At 48.9% G+C, this 26,469-nt stretch overlaps 2 protein-coding genes across 2 annotated transcripts in view; both read right to left on the bottom strand.

Annotated features, from left to right (window-relative positions):
* Positions 1-348: 348 nt before the first annotated feature.
* scfd1 (sec1 family domain containing 1) lies at positions 349-24,048 on the bottom strand. The gene is made up of 25 exons (XM_056590945.1): positions 23,988-24,048; positions 23,235-23,305; positions 22,361-22,449; positions 22,023-22,113; positions 21,480-21,602; positions 20,750-20,837; positions 20,378-20,467; positions 19,966-20,021; positions 18,178-18,263; positions 17,890-17,989; positions 17,571-17,710; positions 16,936-17,026; positions 16,098-16,171; positions 15,211-15,292; positions 14,383-14,479; positions 13,829-13,899; positions 8,435-8,514; positions 7,993-8,055; positions 5,893-5,968; positions 3,973-4,026; positions 2,192-2,244; positions 1,452-1,485; positions 1,278-1,343; positions 722-790; positions 349-566 (listed from the first exon to the last, which is right to left on the bottom strand). Exons 1-25 carry the CDS (start codon positions 24,016-24,018, stop codon positions 543-545), a joined length of 1,899 nt encoding a protein of 632 aa, XP_056446920.1. The 5' UTR covers positions 24,019-24,048; the 3' UTR covers positions 349-542.
* Positions 24,049-25,918: 1,870 nt separating this feature from the next.
* g2e3 (G2/M-phase specific E3 ubiquitin protein ligase) overlaps positions 25,919-26,469 on the bottom strand; it is an 11,836-nt gene continuing 11,285 nt past the window's right edge. The window contains exon 18 of the mRNA XM_056589798.1: positions 25,919-26,157. Within this exon, the coding sequence (XP_056445773.1) occupies positions 25,919-26,157 (239 nt within the window). The remainder of the gene's footprint in view (positions 26,158-26,469) is intronic.

The following is a 26,469-nucleotide window of genomic DNA, read 5'->3' as shown; positions in this document are numbered from 1 at the left end:
CAGCTCCTCCTCCTCCTCCTGCTCCAGCTCCTCCTCCTCCTCCAGCTCCTCCTCCTCCTCACAGCACCTCCTCACGTGTAGCTCTGGCATTGCTACACTTACCTGGAGAGTAACTAATCTACCAACTCTCAGACTCTTCTACCAGATCAAACCAGAAGTTTCCAACAGGACCTCCAGATGAGGGTTGGTTAGCTGTAGAGTAACTAACTAACCCACACTCAGACTATTCTACCAGATCAAACTAGATGTTTCTAACAGGACCTCCAGATGAGGGTTTGTTACCTAGGCTAGACTAACTAACCAGAAACCGAACTAGAGGTCAAGGAAGAAGGCAGAGGAAACAGAAGCGGTTAATTTGTACTTTATTGGTTCTTAGTTGGAGCAAAGCAGTCACAAATATTTAGTCAAGTTACAGTACATCTTATAAAACACCTGGAATACAGTTAGGACTGTGGTGGATGGAGAGAGAGAGAGGGGGAGAGAGAGGGAGAGAGGGGAGAGAGTGGGAGAGAGGGGAGAGAGAGAGATTTTTCTACATCACTTCACTTCTGTCCGAGTTGAGAGAGCTGTAAGAGAAGATATGAAATAGCGATTATTTTAATTCATGACACACACACACACACACACACACACACACACACACACACACACACACACACACACACACACACACACACACACACACACACACACACACACACACACACACACACACACAAACCTGTTTGATGAACTGAGTGGAGTTGAAGAGTTCACTGCAGCCATAGAGGACCTTCTTCCCCGGTTTAGCCTGGAGAGAGAGAGGGAGAGAGAGAGAGGGAGAGAGAGAGAGGAAGAGGGAGACAGACAGAGACAGAGACAGAGAGAGAGGGGGAGAGGGGGAGAGAGAGAGAGAGAGAGAGAGAGAGAGAGAGAGAGAGAGAGGGGAAGAGGGGGAGAGAGAGCGAGGGAGAGACAGAGAGGGGGAGAGAGAGAGTGAGAGAGAGAGAGACAGAGACAGAGACAGAGACAGAGAGAGAGAGAGAGAGAGAGAGAGAGAGAGATGTGTCACATGTGTATTGCGTGAGCAGTTGCGTGTAGTAGTGTGTGTGTAGTGGTGAGTAGTAGTGTGTGGTATTGTGTAGAGGTGAGTAGAAGTGTGTAGTACTTTGTAGTAGTGTGTAGTAGGGAGTAGTAGTGAGTACTGGTGTGTAGTAGTGAGTAGTAGTGTGTGGTATTGTGTAGAGGTGAGTAGAAGTGTGTAGTAGTTTGTAGTAGTGTGTAGTAGTGCTTGGTACCTTTGCATAGTCCACTAGATTCTGGTACTCGATGTAGTTCCCTCCTCCAACCACAAACACGATAGCCTGTTACCGAGACAACGGAGGAATGGAATCATTTGACAACCAATCAGAGCACAGTGGTAATTTACACCAACAATCAATCAACCAATCAGCAGTGGGCGTGGCCTGTACCTCCTGGAAGGGGTTCTTGTTCCTGGGGGTGGAGCTGGGGAGGAAGGCACAATCACACCGCTAGTCAGACCTAGTGACAAGCACTAACTCATCTAACTAGTCCTAACAAGATTCACTACAAACATTTAACAAGCCCTAACTGGGGCTAACCATCAGTTAAAAAAGTTATCTCACCACCTCTAACAAGTGTGACAACTGTAACTAGTAGTGTAACAAGCTATTACTAGTATGACTAGTGTAACTAGTAGTGTAACCAGCTCTAACTTGTGTGACTAGTGTAACCAGTTCTAACTAGTGTGACTAGTGTAACCAGTTCTAACTAGTGTGACTAGTGTAACCAGCTCTAACTAGTGTGACTAGCGTAACCAGCTCTAACTAGTGTGACTAGTGTAACCAGCTCTAACTAGTGTAACCAGCTCTAACTAGTGTGACTAGTGTAACCAGCTCTAACTAGTGTGACTAGTGTAACCAGCTCTAACTAGTGTGACTAGTGTAACCAGCTCTAACTAGTGTGACTAGCGTAACCAGCTCTAACTAGTGTGACTAGTGTAACCAGCTCTAACTAGTGTGACTAGTGTAACTAGCTCTAACTAGTGTAACCAGCTCTAACTAGTGTAACCGGCTCTAACTAGTGTGACTAGTGTAACCAGCTCTAACTAGTGGGACTAGTGTAACCAGCTCTAACTAGTGGGACTAGTGTAACCAGCTCTAACTAGTGTGACTAGTGTAACTAGCGGTACCTCTCGCTGCCTCGTAGCATCTTGGGGTCAAAGTAGCGATAACTGTCGGTTTCCTGAGAGACGGAAGAAAAAACATTTGTCATATGACCAATCAGGGAGCGGCCCTCACGCCATGTGACCAATCAGGGCGTGGCCCTCAGGCCATGTGACCAATCAGGGAGTGGCCCTCAGGCCATGTGACCCTCAGGACCCGGTCAGATACACAGGACTGACTGCAGGGCCTGACTCTGACTCGTTTGTCCTCTGACCTCGTCCCACTAGTCACCGATCCACAACAACACGACAGACGACAGACAGACAGACAGACAGGAGACAGACAGACAGGAGACAGACAGACAGGACGAGCTGACACGACAGGAGACAGACAGGACAGGAGACAGACAGGACAGGAGACAGACAGGAGACAGACAGGACAGGAGACAGACAGACAGGAGACAGACAGGAGACAGACAGGACAGGAGACAGACAGGACAGGAGACAGACAGGAGACAGACAGGACAGGAGACAGACAGGACAGGAGACAGACAGACAGACAGGAGACCGTTGAGCAACATGTGAAACATGAAGCCACCCGGCTCCTCCCCCGGCCGCGTTCCAGAGGTCTAGTCCATCCATCACTCCCACGCTCCCAATACACACACGCACACGCACACGCACACGCACACGCACACACGCGCACACGCACACGCACACACACGCACACGCACACACACACACACACCCACACATACAAACCACACACACACTGTGTGGGAGGAGAGAATGCCTTGTCCTCTTTCATCCCTTCCACCTCTCCCTTTCCTCTACATATCCTCCTTCAACGCCTCTCCCAGTCCTCTCCTCTCCTCTCCTCTCCTCCTTCCTCCCCCTCCTCTCGGCCCTTCTCCCCCCCTCATCTCCTACCCTTTCTCCTCCTCTCCCGTCTCCTCCCCTCCCCTCTCTCCTCATCCCCTCTCCTTCCCTCCTTTCTCCTCTTCCCTCGCTCTCCTCTCCCTCTCCTCTATAAACAACAGGTCATTGTTAGTTGTCTGTAACCCCAGAAGCTGAGAATCACAAACTACTGTTACCACCTGTGTGTGTACGTGTGTCTATCTCAGTTCTGGGGAATGCGGAGGTACAGTACCGTCAGGTAAATCACTCTACATAGAAGATTGTCTTTCTTTCTCACACACACACACACACACACACACACACACACACACACACACACACACACACACACACACACACACACACACACACACACACACACACACACACACACACACACACACACACACACACACAGGATGGATGATCTCCATTTTCCAAAGCTGTCTTCTAGTCCCTTAATCATTTAGCTTTCCTGGCACGCACACACACACACACACACACACACACACACACACACACACACACACACACACACACACACACACACACCAAACACCTGGCTATTGCTCTCCGGGTCTGATAGATTCCTGGGGCAAAACTGAGACGCAAGACAGGAAGTTGGCTAGCTAGCTAACTGGCAGAAGATCCACTTGGCTACATGGCTTCCTGTTTACCTGGCTAACTACCTAGCGTCCAGGCAGCATAGCCATCTGTCCATCTGTCCAACTAGCCATCAGTTTACAAACTAGCAACATAGCTAGCAGGCTATACCGGGCTACCTGTCGGTATACCTGCATCTGTACTGGTCTCTCTACCCATCTCTCTACCCTTCTGTCTACCTGTCTGTCTACCTGTCTGTCTACCTGTCTGTCTACCTGTCTGTCTACCTGTCTGTCTATCGGTCTTACCGGGTGAGACTTCATCTCCATCAGATGGTCCAGAATCCTGGTGACCGGAAGATTCTGAGAGAAAGAGAAAGAGAAAGAGAAAGAGAGCGAAAGAGATTGGATTTGTTAACCTTTTGATATTTACTCCTCTCTATGGTATGATATTCACCCCTGTGTAGTATCTATGTTCAAGGTTTTACAGTCCATAATGTCCATGGAGCTGCTCTAGACTAGTCTCTCTCTAGTGGAGCTGTTCTCTCGGTAGGGGAGCTGCTCTAGACTAGTCTCTCTCTAGTTCAGCTGTTCTCTCGGTAGGGGAGCTGCTCTAGACTAGTCTCTCTCTAGTTCAGCTGTTCTCTCGGTAGGGGAGCTGCTCTAGACTAGTCTCTCTCTAGTTCAGCTGTTCTCTCGGTAGGGGAGCTGCTCTAGACTAGTCTCTCTCTAGTGGAGCTGTTCTCTTGGTAGGGGAGCTGCTCTAGACTAGTCTCTCTCTAGTGGAGCTGGTCCCTCTGTAGGGGAGCTGGCCTAGACTGGTTTCAGCTTCATCTTCTGGAGTCATCTTGCCCAGCTCTGGTAAATAGTTGGATGCAACAACTCATATCCCATAACCTCCTCCCTTTGTACCGTCCTTGCACTTTATGTTGCAATTCGAACTTTTGTTATTTATTGTTTAAGAAAGGACATAGAGAGATAAGAGAAGAGGACAGAATGGAAGCAAGGAGATAGGAGATAGGAGATAGGAGGTGAAGAAGAGAGGAGAGGAGAGAGAGGAGAGGAGAGGAGAGAGAGGAGAGGAGAAGAGGGGAGTAAGGAGATAGGAGGGAGGTGAAGAGGAGAGGAGAGGAGAGGAGAGGAGAGGGGAGGAGAGGGGAGGAGAGAGGAGAAAGAAGAGAGGAGAAGATGGGAGGAAGGAGATAGGAGAGGAGAGGAGGGGAGCGAAGAGAGAGGAGAAAGAAGAGAGAAAGAAGAGAGAGGACAGGAGAAGAGGGGAGTAAGGAGATAGGATAGAGGAGAGGAGGAGAGGAGGAGAGGAGGAGAAGAGAGGAGCGAGGAGAAAGAAGAGAGGAGAGGAGAGGAGAGGAGAGGAGAGAGGAGGAGAGGAGAGGAGAGAGGAGAGAGGAGAGGAGAGGAGAGGAGAGGAGAGGAGAGGAGAGGAGAGGAGAGGAGAGGAGAGGAGAGGAGAGGAGAGGAGAGGAGAGGAGAGGAGAGGAGAGAGGACAGTCAGAGTTCTAGGGGATGTGAAGGGAGCTCTGGTTATGTAACGCTGAGGGTATGGGCCTGAGGACGACTGATGTGAGTGATGTGTCCTCATCGAGGCGTTCAGATACCTCTCCAAACACAACACAGACCACAGACACTTGTTGCTCCGCGCCGGCGCCGAGAGCGGCTGCCAATAAAGCTCTCCTATATTCAATACAACTCAATTGGAAGAGACAGGATGTGTGTGTGTGGTGTGTGTGGTGTGCGGTGTGTGGTGTGCGAAGTGTGTGTGTGTGTGTGTGTGTGTGTGGTGATGATATTATACAGGGCTTGAGAAGACATTGTCAAGGAAAACATTTTCTCTAACCACCATCTGCATCCATCATCATCATCCTCACCATCACCATCATCCTCACCATCATCATCATCATCATCATCAACATGATGATGATGATGATTGTGCTCATCATCATCACCCTCTTCATCATACCCCTCACCCTCCTCTTCCTCCCCAGAGCAGTGACACGGGGCTGTGGCGCTTCCAGCCTCATTGAGCTCATGTTTGCTCCTGTTTGTACCGTCACCGTGGTTACCCTGCCATCATACTAATTAATTGTCTTCAACGGTGACGGCACGCACACTGTCGGACTGTGTGTGTGTGTGCGTGTGCATGTGTGTGCGTGCACGTGTGCGTGCACGTGTGTGCGTGCACGTGTGCGTGCGTGCGTGCGTGCGTCTCACATGCTGCTTGATCACCAGGTTCTTGACCCCCTCCATGACAAACTGAGACCCAGAGTTCATCACTCTGGAGAACAGACTGGGGAGAGAGAACACAGAAACACATGTTATTGCAACTTAACAACCCGAATTACAAACTCTTATTTCATCTATAAAGAAAGGTACAGAATCACAGCTGTAGAGAAAGGTACAGACTCACAGCTATAGAGAAAGGTACAGACAGACTCACAGCTATAGAGAAAGGTACAGACAGACTCACAGCTGTAGAGAAAGGTACAGACAGACTCACAGCTGTAGAGAAAGGTACAGACTCACAGCTATAGAGAAAGGTACAGACTAATGGAGAAAGGTACAGACTCACAGAGAAAGTTAGACTCGTAGAGAAAGATAAAGGTAAAGACATAGATATAGGTAAAGGTAGACTTATAGATAAGGAGAAAGATGCCGACTCATAGATATAGAGAAAGGTACAGACTCATAGACATAGAGAAAGGTGCAGACTCATAGATATATAGAAAGGTACAGACTCATAGACATAGAGAAAGGTACAGACTCATAGATATAGAGAAAGGTACAGACTCATAGATATATAGAAAGGTACAGACTCATAGATATAGAGAAAGGTACAGACTCATAGACATAGAGAAAGGTGCAGACTCATAGATATAGAGAAAGGTACAGACTCATAGATATAGAGAAAGGTACAGACTCATAGATATAGAGAAAGGTACAGACTCATAGATATAGAGAAAGATACAGACTCATAAATATAGAGAAAGGTGCAGACTTATAGATATAGATAACGGTACAGACTCATAGCTGTAGAGAAAGCTGCGGACTTATAGCTGTAGAGAAAGGTACAGACTTTGAGTTGCTGTATACGCAGGTGATTTCTCTGATGTCAATCTCTCAAATCTTTCCACTGTTGTCACTCTGTAGAATGGAGCAGGCTGGGGCCGACTCGGCTGCTTTAAGATGTCTCTGTGGTTCTTGTCTAGTAACTCGAGGCTGCTCTCATCAGGAGGGTTTAGGATGAGGAGCTCTGGCCGACTGCCCCACACACACACCACTGATTTAGGAGGAATCCTGCTCCAACCTCAGCAGCACACTGACTTATATTCATACGGCTGATTTAATTATTCATCTGCCCTGGAAATTCACTGGCCTAATATCCGCGGCAATAAAGATTGGCTCAATTGACAGAGAGAAATGCTCTGGCAATGTAAATTGTTTATTTCTCGTGCCAATAAAAGCTTATTTGAATTGAAATGAATTGATTTGAGAGAGGGGGAGGGGGAGGGGGAGGGGGGGAGAGAGAGAGAGAGAGAGAGAGAGAGAGAGAGAGAGAGAGAGAGAGAGAGAGAGAGAGAGAGAGAGAGAGAGACGGATAGGTGGCCACAAATAGGCTGTTAGGTGACAGCGCAACAGTCTCCATGGAAGGCATAAATAGAGACGCCAACATATCTTGCTGACAGATAGGATTAATTCTCCTTCCAGGGTATTCAGATCCCTGTGTTTTATCATGCGTCCCCTGATCCCTGTGTTTTACATGAGTCCCCTTAAACCATGTATTTTACATGAGTCCCCTTAAACCCTGTGTTTTACATGAGTCCCCTTAAACCCTTTGTTTTACATGAGTCCCCTTAAACCATGTCTTTTACATGAGTCCCCTTTAACCCATTGTTTTACATGAGTCCCCTTAAACCCTTTGTTTTACATGAGTCCCCTTAAACCCTATGTTTTACATAAGTCCCCTTAAACCCTGTGTTTTCCATGAGTCCCCTTAAACCCTTTGTTTTACATGAGTCCCCTTAAACCCTATGTTTTACATAAGTCCCCTTAAACCCTGTGTTTTCCATGAGTCCCCTTAAACCCTGTGTTTTAGCATGGTAGCGTCATCCCGTTAGCAGGTGTGTACGTGCGTGCATGTCTGTGTTCATGTGCGCATGTGTTTGGTGTGTGTGTACAGGTTTGTGTGTGTGTGTGTGTGTGTGTGTGTGTGTGTGTGTGTGTGTGTGTGTGTGTGTGTGTGTGTGTGTGTGTGTGTGTGTGTGTGTGTGTGTGTGTGTGTGTGTGTGTGTGTGTGTGTGTGTGCATGCTCACCCCATGGGTTTCACCCCCCCACTGCCATAGCTGGCCGGAGTGGCGGCCATCTTGGTGAAGGCCCTTGATAAGCAGAGACACATGAATCACATCCTGAGGTCACGTCTGATATTCTAGGAAACATTCTATTATTGTATCTCTATTCTAATGGAAGAACCAGTCAATAATCCAATGTCAACGATATTAATATTTAACCTACTACATATGTAAAGCTCTGAATCAGATAGTCTCAGAGACCTCAGTACCAGAGCTCTAGACAGACAGACAGACAGACAGACAGACAGACAGACAGACAGACAGACAGACAGAGATGACAGACAGACAGACAGACAGACAGACAGACAGACAGACAGACAGACAGACAGACAGACAGACAGACAGACAGACAGACAGACAGACAGACAGACATGACAGAGATGACAGACATGACAGACAGACTTACTTCCACTGCTTGATGTAGTTGAGTGGTGAAAGGTCACAGCCGGCGTCCAAGAGAGCCTTCTTATACTGCTCCAGGTCAGACTATAGACACACACGTACACACACACACACACACACACACACACACACACACACACACACACACACACACACACACACACACACACACACACACACACACACACACACACACACACACACACACACACACACACACACACAGGTTGGCTTCAGACGCTCAGCCTTCAGAGAGTGTTAGCGTCCCGGTAGGACCGGCGCTGCCAGAACATTCTCCTAGCTTCCTTCTCTCCGCAGCCAGACACCGCTTAAACCACGAGGACGGCCAAGGCCCGACCAGAACCAGAGCCTACACACACATCTGCTGCGAGTCAGCACTGGGACCCAGGACCCAGAGAGAGGCTGGGGGAGCGGGAGACGGAGAGGGGAGGCCGGGTCGGAGCGGGAGGGCCCAGGAGGATGAGGAAGATGACAGGACAGCCCACCACCGGTCAGACCCCGGGGTACCTGGAGCCCTACTAGCGCAAGTTAACCCCTTCTGCTAGACGCTACTGCTAGCCTCTACTGCTAGCCCCTACAGCTAACCCCTAGTGCTAGGCTCCACTGCTAGCCTCCAGTGCTAACCCCTTCTGCTACCCCCTACTGCTAGCCTCTACTGTTAGCTCCTACTGTTAGCTCCTACTGCTAACCCCTACTGCTAGCCTCTACTGCTAGCCCCTACTGCTACTCTACTGCTAGCCTCTACTGTTAGCTCCTACTGCTAACCCCTACTGCTACTCTACTGCTAGCCTCTACTGTTAGCTCCTACAGCTAACCGCTACTGCTAGCCTCTAATGCCTGCTTCTACTGCTACTCTACTGTTAGCTCCTACTGCTAACCCCTACAGCTAACTGCTACTGCTAGCCCCTACTGCTAGCCTCTACTGCTAACCCCTGCTGCTAGCCCCTATATCTTACCTCTACTGCTAGCCCATACTGCTATCCCCTACAGCTAACCCCAACTTTAAGCCATACTGCTAGCTCCTAATGCTAACCCCTACTGCTGGCCCCTACTGCTACCCCCTACAGCTAACCCCAATTGTAAGAGCTACTGCTAGCCCCTACTGCTAACCCCTACTGCTAGCCTCTACTGCTAACCCCTACTAACCCCTGCTACTAGCACCTACTGCTAACCTCTACTGCTTTGCCTCTACTGATAGCCTCTACTGATAGCCCCTACAGCTAGTCCAAACAGCTAGCCTTTAATGCTAGCCTCTACTGCTAACCCCTGCTGCTAGCCTCTACTGCTAGCCCTTACTGCTAGCCCCTACTGCTAACCGCTGCTGCTAGCCTCCACTGCTAGCCCCTACAGCTTATCTCTACTTCTTAGCCTTACAGCTAACCGCTACTGCTAGCCCCTACTGCTAACCCCTGCTGCTAGCCTCCACTGCTAGCCCCTACAGCTTATCTCTACTTCTTAGCCTTACAGCTAACCGCTACTGCTAGCCCCTACTGCTAATCCCTACTGCTAGCCTTTACTGCTAGCCCCTACTGCTAGCCCCTACTGCTAGCCTCTACTGCTAGCCCCTACAGCTAGCCCATACAGCTAGCCCATACCGCTAGCCCATACCGCTAGCCCATACAGCTAACCCCTACTGCTAGCCCCAACTGCTAGCCTTTACTGCTAACCTCCACTGCTAGCCCCTACAGCTAGCCTCTACTGCTTACCCTTACAGCTAACCCCTACTGCTAGCCTCTACTGCTAGCCACTACTGCTAACCACTACTGCTAACCCCTACTGCTAGCCCCTACAGCTAACCCCAAACATAAGCCCTACTGCTGTCCCCTACTGGTAGCCCTTACAGCTTGTCTTCCCAGGTTTATTAACATGCAACGGCGTATTTAGCAAAACCATTTGATGATTCCAGACACGTTGTTCTAATGCAACACGCGGAAACCCTGACGCAGCTCGTGGAGAGGCGATGACGGAGGGAACAGCGGCACCGGGAGCGCCGACCCTCCAGGATCAACATCCATCTGTTATCTCCACGGCCAACTTGGCCCCTCATAGTCCACCGTCCCTGGGCCGTAAACTATCCCTGATAGCACGGGCCACGCCCGCCAGCCGGGGGCCGTCCTTCGCTCAGCCCCACAGTCAAGCTGCTGGTCTGCAGGATTACAGCGCAACCAAAACAGCATTGCATTATAACATGCATTACAACACGCACACGTCCGTCCCCTGCAGGCTGCGCCCCCGTCTTCCAGGTGGCTGCAGGCCTCTCTGCAGAGGATGACCCCCCGCTGGGCGACAGTGGCCGGCCGTGAACAGAGCTGCAGCGGGGGGGGGGGGGCCAAAGCACAGCGAAGCCCTTCGCTTCACATTTTCCCCCCGTCACAGCTAAACATCTCGTGTCGTGTCCCAGGTGGACGGCATTAGCTGTTTACAGAAATAGCAGCGAGCTAGACCAAACAGCGCGTGCCTGCCAGGGCCGCCGGGCTCTCAGAAGGATCCCTTTCCCCTCCCTGACGTCGGCTACCTTCCAGGGGCGCCGTCCCAGAGTGCAACCTGACGCTCCAAAACCGCGGCTCCACTACCTCATCCCCCCGGTCCCCGTCCCGTCCCCGTCCCGTCCCCGTCCCGTCCTCGGCGCCGTGGCGGGGTTCCAGCCCCTTCATCCCCCTTCGCGGGCCGCCTCGTCAACGCTCTGTCTCTGACACGTCGCCGGAGCCAAGCCCCCCCCCCCCCCCCCCCCCTGCGGCTGCTGTCCGTCCATCCGAGCAGCGGTTTGGACACCAGAGCTGTTGTGATGAATACTTTGGAGTATGACGCCATTCTTTCCTCCCGCTGATCCGAACCGCAAGCACACGGCCAGACGCCGGTCATTAGCGTTTGTTTGTTGTGCCGGGGGGGGGGGGGGGTTAGGTGCACCTGGAGCAGCCAAGGCTGGGAGGGGCCGAGGGGCTCAGCAGGGTGCTGGTTGCACCTTCCCCAAAACCTTACCCTAACCCTAACCCCTAACCTCTATCCTAACCCCTAAACCCTACCCCCTAAACCCTACCCAAACCCCTAACCCTAGCCCCTAACCCAAAACCTAGCCCCTTACCCTAGCCCTAAACCTTACCCTAACCTTAACCCTAAACCAAGCCCCTAACCCAAACCCTAAACTCCTAACCCTAACTCCTAACCCTAGCCTTAATCCTAATCCTAACCTCTTGCCCTAACCCTAGACCTTAAACCTAACCCTAACCCCTAGCCCTAGCCCTAATCCTAACCCCTTGCCCTAACCCTAGACCTTAACCTAACCCTAACCCCTAACCCCTAGCCCTAGCCCTAGCCCCTGAGGCTGGGGGGCGCTCAGTGTGTGCCTCTGCTCAGTGACCCGGACCCCCCCCCCCCCCCCCCCGCTCGGTACCGGGAGACAGGGTTCATCTGGAACCCAAGCGGCTCCGGTTCTGTGAACCCTCCCTTCTGGGAAGCCTGACGGAGCCCACAGCCTCGCTGGAACACTCCGAAGGGCTTCCTGGAACACGGCAGCGATGGGCTCTGGTGATTGGGGGGGCTTGTGTGTTTCATGGGATTGTTTTTAGGCGTTGCCAATGTGAAACAAGGACTGTTTGTGCGCGTGTCATTAGGTGCGTGATTAGGTAAGTAGGTTTGTGTGCGCGGGTAAGTTTGTGTGTGTTTAGGTTTGGCTTGCTTGCTCGCGTACGTGCGTGCGTGCGTGTGTAGGTTTGTGTCTGTGTGTGTGGGGGGGGTTTATGCGTGTCCGTTTGTAGGTTTGTGTGTGTGTTGGTTTGTGTGTGTCCTTGTGTGTGTGTGTGCGTTTGTGTGCGATGTTTTCAGTGGCTTGCATGAGGGGAGGGGCTGGCAGGCAGTCTGGGTTCCTATTAGTCCACCGTTGGCCCAGGTTCAGCTTTTCTATTCACTGTTGCTTCAACGGGGAACAGCGACACGTTCACATTACGAGTCCCTGAGTCAGACCAGACCAAACCCAACCATAACAATAACCTGACCATAACCCCAGCATAACCTGACCAGAACCATAACCTGAACACAACCCCAGCATAACCTGCCCAGAACCCCACAATAACCATGACCTGAACATAACCTGCCCATAACCATAACCTGACCATAACCCCAGCATAACCTGCCCAGAACCCCACAATAACCATGACCTGAACATAACCTGACCATAACCATAACCTGACCATAACCCAACCATAACCATAACCTGACCATAACCCCAGCATAACCTGACCAGAACCCCACAATAACCATGACCTGAACATAACCTGACCATAACCATAACCTGACCATAACCCCAGCATGACCTGGCTATAGACTGATGTCAGATTATGGTCAGGTTATGGTGTGGTAATGGTGAGCTATGGTAGGGTTATGGCGGGTTTTGGTAGGGTTATAGACTTTAGAAGACCAGAACCTCCTCAGCCCATCTTATTGGTCACTTCCAGTCCGACCCACAGCGACCCCAGCGTCCACAGGCCCATGTTCACCTGCTCTCTGCTTTTAACATCGCAAAGGCACACAGGCAGAAACTAGAGTCTGCAAGTCAGAACCAGGTCAGCACCAGATCCAGGTCAGAACCAGGTCTGAACCGGATCAGAACCGGAACCAGGTCTGAACCGGATCAGAACCAGAACCAGGTCTGAACCGGATCAGAACAGGGTCAGAACCAGAACCGGGTCTGAACCGGATCAGAACCGGATCAGAATCAGCTCAGAACCAGGTCTGAACCGGGTCAGAACCAGAACCAGATCAGGACCAGATCAGAACCAGGTCTGAACCGGATCAGAATCAGCTCAGAACCTGGTCTGAACCGGATCAGAACCAGGTCAGAACCAGAACCAGGTCAGAACCGGGTCAGATCCAGCTCAGAACCGGCTCAGAACCAGGGTTCCTGTGGGGTCCCGTTGGCCCATCAGGACTGGACCTGAGGACAGAGTGTCCTCAAAGAGCCGGAGACATGTTGTGTTGGTTTATTCCTCTCTTCATCTCCTGTTTGTTTATAGCTGCCCTTCTGTGAGGAGCCTCCAAGCTCCCAATGGGAAGCACCTGAAGAGGGGCGCGGTCAATACCCACATACTGCTTTTGGCGCATTTCACAACCTCCCTGGACAGCCTCCCACATGGGCCGGGATTGGTACCAGGTTAGAAACGACGTCAACCTCCAACACCGAGCCCCCATCCCACTCACGTGCACCCTCTCACGTGCACCCTCTCACGTGCACACACTCACGTGCACACGCTCACGTGCACACGCGCACGTGCACACACTCGCGTATACACGCTCACGTGCACACGCTCAAGTGCACCCTCTCACGTGCACACGCTCAGGTGCACACACTCACGTGCACACACTCACGTGCACGCCTCCCTACCTCGGATGGAACCTGCTGGGCGGTGATGTAGTAGATCAGAAACAACCGCATCTTATCCTCGGGGGTCCCGGCTACACACACACACCGCACGCAGAGAGAGACACAAACACACGCACAAACACAGAAATAAACACACAAATGCAACAAACACACAAACATACACATGCAGAGAGACACACACACACACAATTGGAAAGAAAAAGACACACACACACACGCAGAGAGAAACACACAAAGGCAGAGAGACACACAAACACACACATGCAGAGAGAGAGACACACACACACACACACACACACACACACACACACACACACACACACACACACACACACACACACACACACACACACACACACACACACACACACACACACACACACACACACACACACACACATTAATGGAGACACAGTAATAAAACCCGTTAACCTTGCTGATAAGTCATTGTAACTACTTTTGGTATTTCAATAAAAAGATGTATTAAGAAAAAAGAAGTAATAAAACACAATTATCACATAGCAACAGTAATAGTGTGTGCGCGTGTGTGTTACCGTCAGGGTCACTGATGACATCCAGCAGGGATTTGTCTAGAGTAGATTTACTCATCAGCTTCTCCTCGTACTCAAAGTACACATCCAGCTTACGACTCTGAGACACACACACAAACATGCAGAGAGAGACACACACGCACACGCACGCAGAGAGAGAGACACACACACAGACACACACAGACATTTACTATGCGTTGATGTCATGTGTGGCCTCTTGGAGGCAGAGCCGCCGAGGGAGAGGGTACGACCTAGCGCTGCACAATATATCTATTTTTTATCGCGATGACGATATCGGCGTCCCACGATGACACAGTGTTCTCGCGATATTTTCGCGATATTTTTTTAAATAATGCATCCGCGAAAAAAAAGAAAACCAACGAGCCCCGCCCATGCAGTATACGCTCTACCTCCGCTGCAGAGCAAACCAAGCGCTCCCTGTACACCTGTCTGCGACTGCGTGAGTCCATCCTGCACACAGCGGCGCGAAGCCTGAAAAAGGGGGGGGGGGCGTGGCCTGGCGGCAATTTGCCGCTGAGCGCAGCGTGTGGCTCCTACCACTAGGGGGTGATAGAAATTCGCAAGATTTGTCTTCTCAATGCTTAATCGTGGTAAATAATGGTGATATCAATATCGATCAAAATAATCGTGATAATCATTTTGGCGATAATCGTGCAGCCCTCGTACGGCCGCAGCGGGGAATGGAACCAGCGCCCACCGCGGGGTGAGTCGCCTGCACGGTGCACGCAGCTCCCGCATCACAACGTGACTCTGACCCGTCGCCGGACAGCGTGTTGTCATGGACACCGTGTGTGCGGTCGCCATGGTTACCTTGATGTGGTCCAGTACGGCCGTGGCGACGTTGGTGTGGAGGTCGATCAGTCGCTTCTTCTCCAACAGCTCAGGAAGAGAGCTGAGACGGATAGCAGATCAATAACATGTAGCACAGCGCATATCTCATCAATAACTACCATTTAAACAAATAGTTCATTATTAACTACCTTCTAATCACATAGCAGATCAATAACTACCTTCTAATCACAAAACTCATCAATAACTACCTTCTAATCACAGAGCAGATCAATAACTACCTTCTAATCACATAGCAGATCAATAACTACCTTCTAATCACATAACTCATAACTACCTTCTAATCACATAGCAGATCAATAACTACCTTCTGCTAAGGCATATGAAAAATATGGAAGAAAATAATATTTGATATATTTAGGTATTGTATATTATAGGTATATTAAAGTAAGGTATATTAGGTGTATTAAGGTAAGGTATTTAAGGTATATACAGGTAAAGTATATTAGGTATATTCAGATAAAGTATATTAGGTGTATTAAGGTAAGGTGCATAAGGTATATTCAGGTACGGTATATTAGATGTATTAAGGTAAAGTATAATAGTTGTATTAAGGTAAAGTATATTAGGTGTATTAAGGTAAGGTATAAGGTATATTCAGGTAAGTATATTAGGTGTATTAAGGTAAAGTATTTTAGGTATATTCAGGTAAAGTATATTAGGTGTACTAAGGTAAAGTATATTAGGTGTATTAAGGTAAGGTATAAGGTATATTCAGGTAAAGTATATTAGGTGCATTAAGGTAAAGTATATTAGGTATATTCAGGTAAAGTATATTAGGTGTATTAAGGTAAAGTATATTAGGTATATTCAGGTAAAGTATATTAGGTGTAATAAGGTAAAGTTACCTGACAGCTGAGGTGAGCTTGGCTGTGTTGTCCGACAGCATGCTGATCGCCCCCTCATCCTCTCCCTCTAAACCCTACACACACACAAACAGGCACACACACACACAAACAGGCACACACACATAATGTAAAGTCAGTATATAATGATCTATGATGTAGAGTCAGTATATCATGTAGATCTATAAAGTAGTCATTATATAATGTAGATCTGCAATGTAGATCTATAATATATAGTCATCATATAATTTAGATCTATAAAGTAGATCTATAATTTAGAGTCAGTATATAATGTGGATCTATAATGTAGATCTATAGTATAGAGTCATTAATAATGTAGATCTGTAATGTAGAGTCAGTATATCATTTAGAGTCAGTATATAATGTAGACCAGTAATGTAGATCTAGAGCAGGGGTGCCCAACCAGTCGATCGCGGTCTACCAGTAGGCCGCCGACAGATCCCAAGTCGACCGCAAGGGGTGAAGAAAAAAAAAAAAAAAAAAAGTTTTTTTTTTTAAGAAAAATAAAATTTGCGCGGGACATATACGCGCGGTAGCGCATGCGCTGTCAACAGCAGTTGAAAGCCGTCAACAGTAGTTACGCACTCCTAAACGTTGGCATGGCTGAGGGGAAACGAGCTAAGACCTACCATTTTCACCCTGAGTGGGAGGAAGATTATTGAATATTGTTGAGAATGTGCCGTGCGCAGAAGGTAGGTTTGCAATGTTGACACTAGGCTGGTAGATCTCGGGAGGTTGGCTACTTGAAAAGTAGATCTTGGGTCAAAAAAGGTTGGGCACCCCTGATCTAGAGTCTAGATCTGTAACATAGAGTGGGTACCATGATGGTCTTCAGCCTCTTGACCTCATCCTCCTGGGCACGGTACCGGTCCAGCTCCTCCTGGACCGACTCCGCCACCTCTGGGAACGGGCTGCAACGGCCAATCACACAGCTTGAATCTACACCTGACCAATCACAGGCCTCCATACTACTCCATACTCCCCCCACCAGGTAACACACCTGCCCCCCCTCCAGGTAACACACCTGACCTCTCCCAGGTAACCCCCGCCCCCTCAGGTAACACACCTGCCCCCCCCCCCAAGGTAACCCATCTTCCCCCCCCTCCAGGTAACACACCTGCCCCCCCCCCCAGGTAACCCACCTGCCCCCCCCCCAGGTAACCCACCTGCCCCCCCCCCCAGGTAACACACCTGCCCCCCCCCCCCCCCAGGGAACCCACCTGCCCCCCCCCCCCCCAGGTAACCCACCTGCCCCCCCTCCAGGTAACCCACCTGTCCCCCCTCCAGGTAACCCACCTGCCCCCCCCCCCCCCAGGTAACCCACCTGCCCCCCCCCCAGGTAACCCACCTGCCCCCCCCCCCCCCCCCCCTCCAGGTAACCCACCTGCCCCCCCCTCCAGGTAACCCACCTGCCCCCCCCCAGGTAACCCACCTGCCCCCCCCCAGGTAACCCACCTGCCCTTGTGTTTCTGCCAGAAGGCGTCCACGGCCGTGAGGTCGTACGTCTTGCGGTTCTTCTTCTTTGGTCTGGCGCCGGCCGGGGAAGACTCCGCCCCCAAACCCTCCTCCATTGACACCCTGTTCAGGTGGAAGTCCTACACACACACACACACACACACACACACACACACACACACACAGGCAACCACACACACACGCAACCACACAACGGCACATACAACACAACGGCACACACACACACACACACACAAACGTTAAGTGTTCTGCGGTTAAGATTAGGCCTCAGAAATGTGAGCGCTGATTGGCTGCTCACCAGGACGTCGTGGATGAGCGCCTGATAGGTCCAGGTGTGGTGGAGGGGCGTGGCCAGGTCCAGGTTACGATCGGCCAGAACAAACAGAGGTCTCTGGAAACTAGAGAGAGAGAGAATTAACTGTGGAGGCAGTGCATGCTGGGAGCTGTAGTCTACAATGTGACCTGTGGAGGCAGTGCATGCTGGGAGCTGTAGTCTACAATGTGACCTGTGGAGGCAGTGCATGCTGGGAGCTGTAGTCTACAATGTGACCTGTGGAGGCAGTGCATGCTGGGAGCTGTAGTCTACCTGAACTGGCCCCCGGTCATGGTGTCTCCGGTGAACAGGCTGTTCCTGGCGTCTCGTAGGTTCTCCCGCAGCCTCTTATCAAGCTTCTACACACACACACACACACACACACACACACACACACACACACACACACACACACACACCAAGAGGAACCACACACAAACACACATTAAACACACCCAGATGAACTACACGTGTTTGTGTATATCAGGGGTTGACACTAAGGTTTCAAAAGCACTTGCCCATCGGGCAAGTACAGGTCAGGTTCAACTTGCCCGAATGTAATGTTCACTTGCCCAAATTATAATCAGAATCGTGAACGGGCCTCTTTTTCCCAGGCACTCGGCCTGGTTTTGGGGGGGCTCAGAAAAATCATCTGAAGCTGAATGTTAGCTTCCACACGATACTGGATTTTCTAACTTCAACACTATTTCTGGAAAAAGATCGATATTCTATGCCATTTTTGATATCAGGGGAAAAGTTTTTTTCAGGAAAGAACATACCCAAAGTAAATAGATTATATCTCCACAACTGCAAGGGCGATAATGTCATCTTTGGGCCAAAAGAAAGATTGTTGTGCAAGTGAAATATTCAAATGGGGATAATACTTGGTTAAAGTGAATAAAGCCATGGAACACAGCATAAGTGGAAGATAACATTTCCACCTGAAATAATTATCAGTATCAGTTGGTCGTTATCAGTTGGGAGCGCTGTCTTACTATGAGACACAAATAAAGGTAGATATCTTACAATTTTGACACTTGACACCTCTATTTAAAGTTCAGGGCAATCGAATGCACCAAGCCAAACACTCGCAAATAAATAGATGGCCACTAGATTGCGCTGAAGAATATGTTTTCTGATTGAAGGCAATTTACCTATTTCCTAAGAAACCTTCTATTATTCATTGATTGAAAACACCATGTTAAGTTGCAAAATTTGGCCCAGATACTGGATAATCTGTTTATGGTGGTTTTATTGGATCAGAATCAACTTTGTGGACAAAAATCACAAAGGTGATACTCGGTCATTTTTGGTTGTTAAAAGAAAAGGGGACGTTTCTCCTTAAGTTGTTATTTGCGAGTTTTAGTCACAGAATGATATGGTTTGGACTGTTGGAATAAGTGGAGGCTCAGCTTTCATGTAATATATACAGTAGTTTGTGAGGGTCCAATTTCGTGAAAAAGATCGCTATTGCTGTGTACATGTGCACAGTTATGAAACCCAAAACCGTGTTCTTGACTTTCCTTGATAATTTGCCTCAATCCAAAGTACTTCCAAACTGCACTCCTCCATCACTACTCCATTTAACTTCTACCTAAACCGTTCGCGGAGGTGCTGCACTTGAGATGCTAGCTGTGTTGGCTAACCTTTAGCGGATCACTGCCAGAGACCGCACTGCGAGTGAGTGACAGAAGGCGGGGCTACATTCGCACTGAAGCGCTGCGTGTCTGTTAACTCGCTTTCCGAGAGAAGAGAAGACAGCGCGCTGATCAATTGCAAATACTTCTATTTTGTGTGGTTTTGAGGAACAAAAGGCTGTTCTGCAGTTTCTAAAAACATTTGAATAAATAGCTTTTATATTAACATCCACCCAAAATCCACTTGCCCGTTCGGGCAACCAGAAAAAATCTCAACTTGCCCAAACATTTTTTTTACTTGCCCCGGGCAAGCGGGCAACCGTTAGTGTCAACCCCTGTATATCAATATAAATCACACACACACACACACACACACACACACACACACATAGATGCGCCATCCAGTTGGCCAATCAGAACTTACCACGGCGACCATCTCAGCAGCATTTCCTGTCGGACATCTGATGATCGGTACGGCACCTGATACACACACATTACACACACACACAAACACATTACACACACACAAACACATTACACACACACACACAATACACACCCACACACATTTTACCAACACACACACATTACACACATTAGACAAGCAATGCACACACGCACATTAAACACATTTCAGACACATTATCCAGGCAATGCACACAACATGACACACACACGGCCCCCAGGCCGGCCCCGGGCCTCACCCAGACCGGCCCCGGGCCTCACCCAGACCGGCCCCGGGCCTCACCCAGACCGGCCCCGGGCCTCACCCAGACCGGCCCCGGGCCTCACCCAGACCGGCCCCGGGCCTCACCCAGACCGGCCCCGGGCCTCACCCAGAGTGACGAAGAAGCAGAACAGGGAGTCCACCATCGTGTCCATGATGGCCTCCATGTCTGTGTCCAGTATGTCTGGTTTGTTGATGGCTGCACACACACACACACACGTACACACACACACACACACACACACACACACATGGACGAAAGACAAGTAGACAGACGGGCAGAGAGACGGACAAAGAGTTGGGCAGAGGGAGAGACAGGGACAGGGAGAGAGACATATTGAATTGACTGTATATTTGACCCAAGTTTATGAGTTTGCATGTGTATATTTGTGGTTGCATGTGTGTGTGTCTGCGTGTATGTCTGCGTGTGTGTCTGCGTGTGTGCGTGCGTCGTGTCTGCGTGTGTGTGTGTGTGTGCTACCATGGTAGGAGATGAGTTCTTTGTTCTGGTGACTCAGGATAAACATGTCGTCCTCCAGGGTGATGAAGTTCAGATACTGATCATAAACCTGAGGATCGATAACACACCAATACTCAGTACCAACCAATAACAGGTCAATACTCCATACCAATCACACTCACAAATCCAATAAAATAATATTGATAATAATAATGTCATCGACTGTAGTTAGTAGTGATGTCATGGATCATAGTAGTGATGTCATGGATCATAGTAGTGATGTCATTGATCATAGTAGTGATGTCATGGACCATAGTAGTGACGTAATGGATCATGGTAGTGATGTAATGGATCATGGTAGTGATGTCATGGATCTTAGTAGTGATGTCATGGATCAGAGTAGTGATGTCATGGATCAGAGTAGTGATGTCAAGAATCATAGTAGTGATGTCATGGAACGGGGTAGTGATGTCATGGATCAGAGTAGTGATGTCATCGATCAGAGTAGTGATGTCATCGATCAGAGTAGTGATGTCATCGATCAGGGTAGTGATGTCATCGATCAGAGTAGTGATGTCATCGATCAGAGTAGTGATGTCATCGATCATGGTAGTGATGTCATGGAACGGGGTCGTGATGTCATGGCGACATCACATTGCATAGGGAGTGGTAGAATGGTGTAAGCTAAAACCCTAGCGTAGACCCCTGTAACGTTAGGGAGCGTTACCATGGTAACGTTAGGGAGCGTTACCTTGGTAACCTGGGTGACCGCGTTAGCCGCCAGTGCAGAGCTAGCGATGTCCTCCAGTTTGCTCCGGCTGACGGCCGAGATGAAGTTCAGGCAGTAGGACTCATACAGCTGGTTCCTCAGGTCCTACACACACACACACAGACACACACACAGTCACGCACACACACACACACACACAGACACACACACACACACAGTCACACACACACACACACACACACACACACACACACACACACACACACACACACACACAGTCACACACACACACACACACACACACACACACACACACACACACACACACACAGTCACACACACAGTAAAGCGTGTATAAGATGACGCCGTTTTTATATTTGATGAATTTTAAATACACAAATGCAAACTTAAGACTTATTTTTGGAAGTTGTGAACCTGTTCAGAACCGTAGAAGATATGCATGGAGATTCTTACGTGAATCTGTATTATGTCTACACACACACACACAGTCTGTACTGATACACACTACACCAATGCACACAATACTGATGCACCACACGCTACCTGACAGATGCGGTCGATGTTTTCTTCGGTGGGCATCACAAAGTAGATGGCTGGAACATCTGGGATGGGGTCTCTGTCAGAGTGGAGCAGACTGGAGACAGACAGACAGACAGACAGACAGACAGACAGACAGACAGACAGACAGACAGACAGACAGACAGACAGACAGACAGACCCATACATTACATTACAACAAGATGTGTGCGTGTGTGTGTTAAGGTTCAGGTCTCACAGTGTGTGTGTGTGCGTGCGTGTGTGCGTGTGTGCGCGTGTGTGTGTGTGTGTGTGTGTGTGTGTGTGTGTGTGTGTGTGTGTGTGTGTGTGTGTCTCTCTCTCACAGGTGCAGTGTGATGCCCATGTCACGTAGCTCCTTGACAGCCAGGAGAGGAGAGATGATGTCCTGACCGAAGCGGTCGTAGATCAGCACCTGGAACACAGGAGGTCAAAGGTCACCAGACAGGTAACACAACCAGCATAATTTCCCATCTTGGATCTATATGCTAGCTGGGGGAGGGGCCATGTTGTCTGTGTGTTGTGGGAGAGTAGCATTTATGTACGTTTATGTGTATATATTTCTGTAGTGGTGAGAAAGCATCTCAAAAGCTTGCCTTCAGAATTCCTTATGAATGCAAACATGTAGTATCTCTGCAGTATTTTTGCAATAATACTGCAGTATTCTTGTAGTTATTCTGCAGTATTCCTGTAGTCATACTGCAGTATTCCTGCAGTATTCCCATAGCAATCATGCAGTACAACCGTATTAAACCAGCATTACTCAAGTAATAATCCTTTAGTATTCCTTTAGTATTCTTGTAGTAATCCTGTAGTAATCCTGCAGTAATCCTACAGTATTCCTACAGTATTCCTGCAGTAATCCTGCAGTAATCGTGCGGTACTCCTGCAGTATTCCTGTAGCAACCCTGTCGTATTCCTCTAGTATTCCTTTAGTAATCCTGTAGTAATCCTGCAGTAATCCTGTAGTACTCCTGCAGTATTCCTCTAGTATTACTGTAGTAATCGTGTGGTACTCCTGCAGTATTCCTGTAGTAATACTGTAGTATTCCTGTAGTAATCCTGTAGTAATCCTGCAGTATTCCTGTAGTAATCCTGTAGTACTCCTGCAGTATTCCTCTAGTATTCCTGCAGTATTCCTGTAGTAATACTGTAGTATTCCTGTAGTAATCCTGTAGTAATCCTGCAGTATTCGCGTACCTTCCATACTGGTTCAGATGCTGTGTTCTTCAGAGGGGGAGCATTAAAATTCAGCATGCGCTTCAGAGCAGCTGGAGACAGACAGACAGACAGACAGACAGACAGACAGACAGACAGACAGACAGACAGACAGACAGACAGACAGACAGACAGACAGACAGAGAGACAGACAGACAGAGCGACAGACAGAGCGATAGACAGACACACACACGATAGACAGACAGACAGAGAGGCAGACAAATAGGTAGAAAGACATGTCACATGTGTTCCATAATAGGGTTTGAAGAGGCACATTATCAAAAGTCAAACTATTTATTATCATGATACTTCTTCCAGTGTTCAAAACCCCAGACGTCATCACGTAACCAGAGGGCGCATATCCCCTTCTTTCGTTATCCCCGGTCAGGACATACACGTTTACGGTGCAAGCTTTGTCATCACAACGTCCAATTCTGATTCTCTGTCCTTCTTCCTGACACGGAATATGTGAGCTTGTTACGCATTTAGATAATATTTCTTACTTATAATACACTGAGCTGTGGCCTTATGTGCTTTGGTCCTCTCTTATCAGGCTGCTGAGGACTGTTCAGATAATGTTATGACATGAAATGAAACTATGAACTTCTACTAGCTGGTCTGGAGCAGCTGTCTCATCGTCTCTGACAACTCGTTTTACAGCCTGCTGTCATTTCTTTAGTCCACATGACATCACAACCCTCGACAGAGGAGCGAATTAAACATTATTCTACAAACCTGCCTGCTTCTCCCGGACAGACGCCGCCATGTTTTCTGTTTACGCGGTGACGTGGCGTCAGATGACGTGGCGTGAGGTGACGTAGCGTCCATCGATGACGCGGAACCTGGTCTCGTGGAGCAGCAGAAGCGCCTCCGAAATTCTCAAATTAAATATTATATCAATACTTTTCCCTTTGACATGCTTGAAGTACTTGACCTGTCTATCCGTTAAATATTTACTAATATTTACTGAAATGTGGAGTTGTGGAAAATAAAAAATAGAAAGTCCCACGAGTCATCAGTCAATTTGAAGTCAGAGAAAAATGTTTAGAATTTGCAAACTTGTAGAATTTAGGTCCTCTCCACCAAACACAACAGTTACACCATCTCAAATTTCTCAGATCCACAAATCACACATTTAGAAACTCATACGTTCGCATTTCTGCTGCAGTTCTCTCTCTCTCTCTCTATCTCTCTCTAACACGAGATAAGTCTACCCCTACGGCTCTTGAATCTGCCGCTATGAATCTCAGAAATGTGGAGGAGAGGCTGCTTGTGCACCTGAAGAGCCAAGGGTGGGAACTGTACTGCGAAAGTTTGCAACTCCCAAAGCATTGTTCTCTGTGACCGCAACTGAATGCTACCCATGTGTTACTTTCTATTTCTATTTTCAACTGCTAAGATTTCAACTGTCACTCTGCTGAGTTGCTCCAATAATTTTTATTGTCTTTTTGGACGTTTGTCTGCTCTTTACTTCCCCCTACCGGACAACCATGGTGCAGGTAACCCAATGCACCCGTTAGACCAGCATCCGGAAACACTCTTCCAAGTCGTCATATCTGTGGGTGTAATTCAGGTTTGCGTGTGTGTGTTTGTGTGTGTCTCTCTCTCTCTCAACCAACACACGAGGCAAGTTTATTTGTCCAGGTGGTTTATAACAAAACATGATAATGGACGATCAGAGCACATTGACTCAACATAAAGAAGACAAAGTCGATTTTTACAGTAGCAGCAGTATAGATATATTCCACCATCCATGCAGGCTAAGACAGTAAACCACCTACACACTACATCACCAACCAAAGCCAACATGCACTGAGAAGCTGGGACACGGGGAGTGGAAGTAACACAACTCAGTCAATTCAAAATTAGAGACGAGCATTTTCCTTAATCATACCAGTAGTATAAAAACATAACATCATAGAAGCCTGTGTGTACGCTATATATACAGCAGGTGTGTGTGTGTGTGTGTGTGTTTGTGTGCGTTTTATGTGTGTGTGTTGTGTGTTGTGTGTGTGTGTGTTATGTGCACGGTGTGTGTGTGTGTGTGTGTGTGCGTGTGTGTGTGTGTGTTACGTGCACAGTGTGTGTGCGCGTGTGTGTGTGTGTGTGTGTGTGATGTGCAGTGTGTGTGCGTGATGTGTTATGTGTGTGTGATGTGCAGTGTGTGTGTGTGTGTGTGTGTGTGTGTGTGTGTGTGTGTGTGTGTGTGTGTGTGTGTGTGTGAAGTGTTATGTTTGTGTGTGTGTGACGTGCACAGTGTGTGTGTGTGTGTGTGTGTGTTACGTGCACAGTGTGTGTGTGTGTGATGTGCACAGTGTGTGTGCGATGTGTTATGTGTGTGTGTGACATGCACAGTGTGTGTGTGTGTGTGTGTGTGTGTGTGTGTGTGTGTGTGTGTGTGTGTGTGTGTGTGTGTGTGTGTGTGATGTGCACAGTGTGTGTGCGTGTGTGTGTGATGTGTTATGTGTTATGTGTGTGTGTGTGTGTGTGACGTGCACAGTGTGTGTGTGTGTGTGTGTGTGACGTGCACAGTGTGTGTGTGTGTGTGTGTGTGTGATGTGCACAGTGTGTGTGTGTGTGTGTGTGTGTGTGTGTGTGTGTGTGTGTGTGTGTGTGTGTGTGTGTGTGTGTGTGTGTGTGTGTGTGTGACGTGCACAGTGTGTGTGTTATGTGTGCAGCAGGTGCGTGTGGTGGCTGACAGCCTGCTCCAGGGAGCTCTTGAAGGCCTGGTAGCAGGAGGAGGTGCTGGGCAGCAGCAGCAGGTTGGCGCTGGGGTCGCTCCGGGGGAACAGGGCCTCCTCCCCCAGGGAGAGGGAGGGGCTGGGGAGGAGGCCCGCCGCCGGCACCACCTCCACCCCCGTGGTGAAGCGCAGGACGTCCTGGAGGGAGACCGAGCTCCTGCCCTCTGGAGGAGAGGGGAGAGACAGTTAGTCAGAGAGAGACAGACATACAGACAGATACAGACGTACAAGAGAGAGAGAGAGAGAGAGAGAGAGAGAGAGAGAGAGAGAGAGAGAGAGAGAGAGAGAGAGAGAGAGAGAGAGAGAGAGAGAGAGAGAGAGAGAGAGAGAGAGAGAGAGAGAGAGAGAGAGATGCAGACATATAAAGATAGAAACAGAGAGAAACAGAGAGAGACAGTTAGTCGGAGAGAGACAGACATAGACAGATACAGACATACAAATACAAAGTCAGTCAGACAGACAGACAGAAATAGAGA

This window comes from Gadus chalcogrammus, chromosome 5 (genome assembly GCF_026213295.1).
Source record: "Gadus chalcogrammus isolate NIFS_2021 chromosome 5, NIFS_Gcha_1.0, whole genome shotgun sequence".
NCBI classification, from domain to species: Eukaryota; Metazoa; Chordata; class Actinopteri; order Gadiformes; family Gadidae; genus Gadus; species Gadus chalcogrammus.
This window is presented reverse-complemented; position numbering and strand designations above follow the sequence as displayed.

Bases quoted from the DNA above. Each gene is read 5' to 3' on its own strand.
- scfd1 (XM_056590945.1), bottom strand. From the start codon at position 24,018: ATGGCGGCGTCTGTCCGGGAGAAGCAGGCAG. The intron at 15,293-16,097 runs GTAACTTTACCT...TATCCGTCTCAG, and splicing joins AAGCTCACCTCAGCTGTCAG to CTCTCTTCCTGAGCTGTTGG. The intron at 791-1,277 runs GTACCAAGCACT...CTCTCTCTCCAG, and splicing joins ATCTAGTGGACTATGCAAAG to GCTAAACCGGGGAAGAAGGT.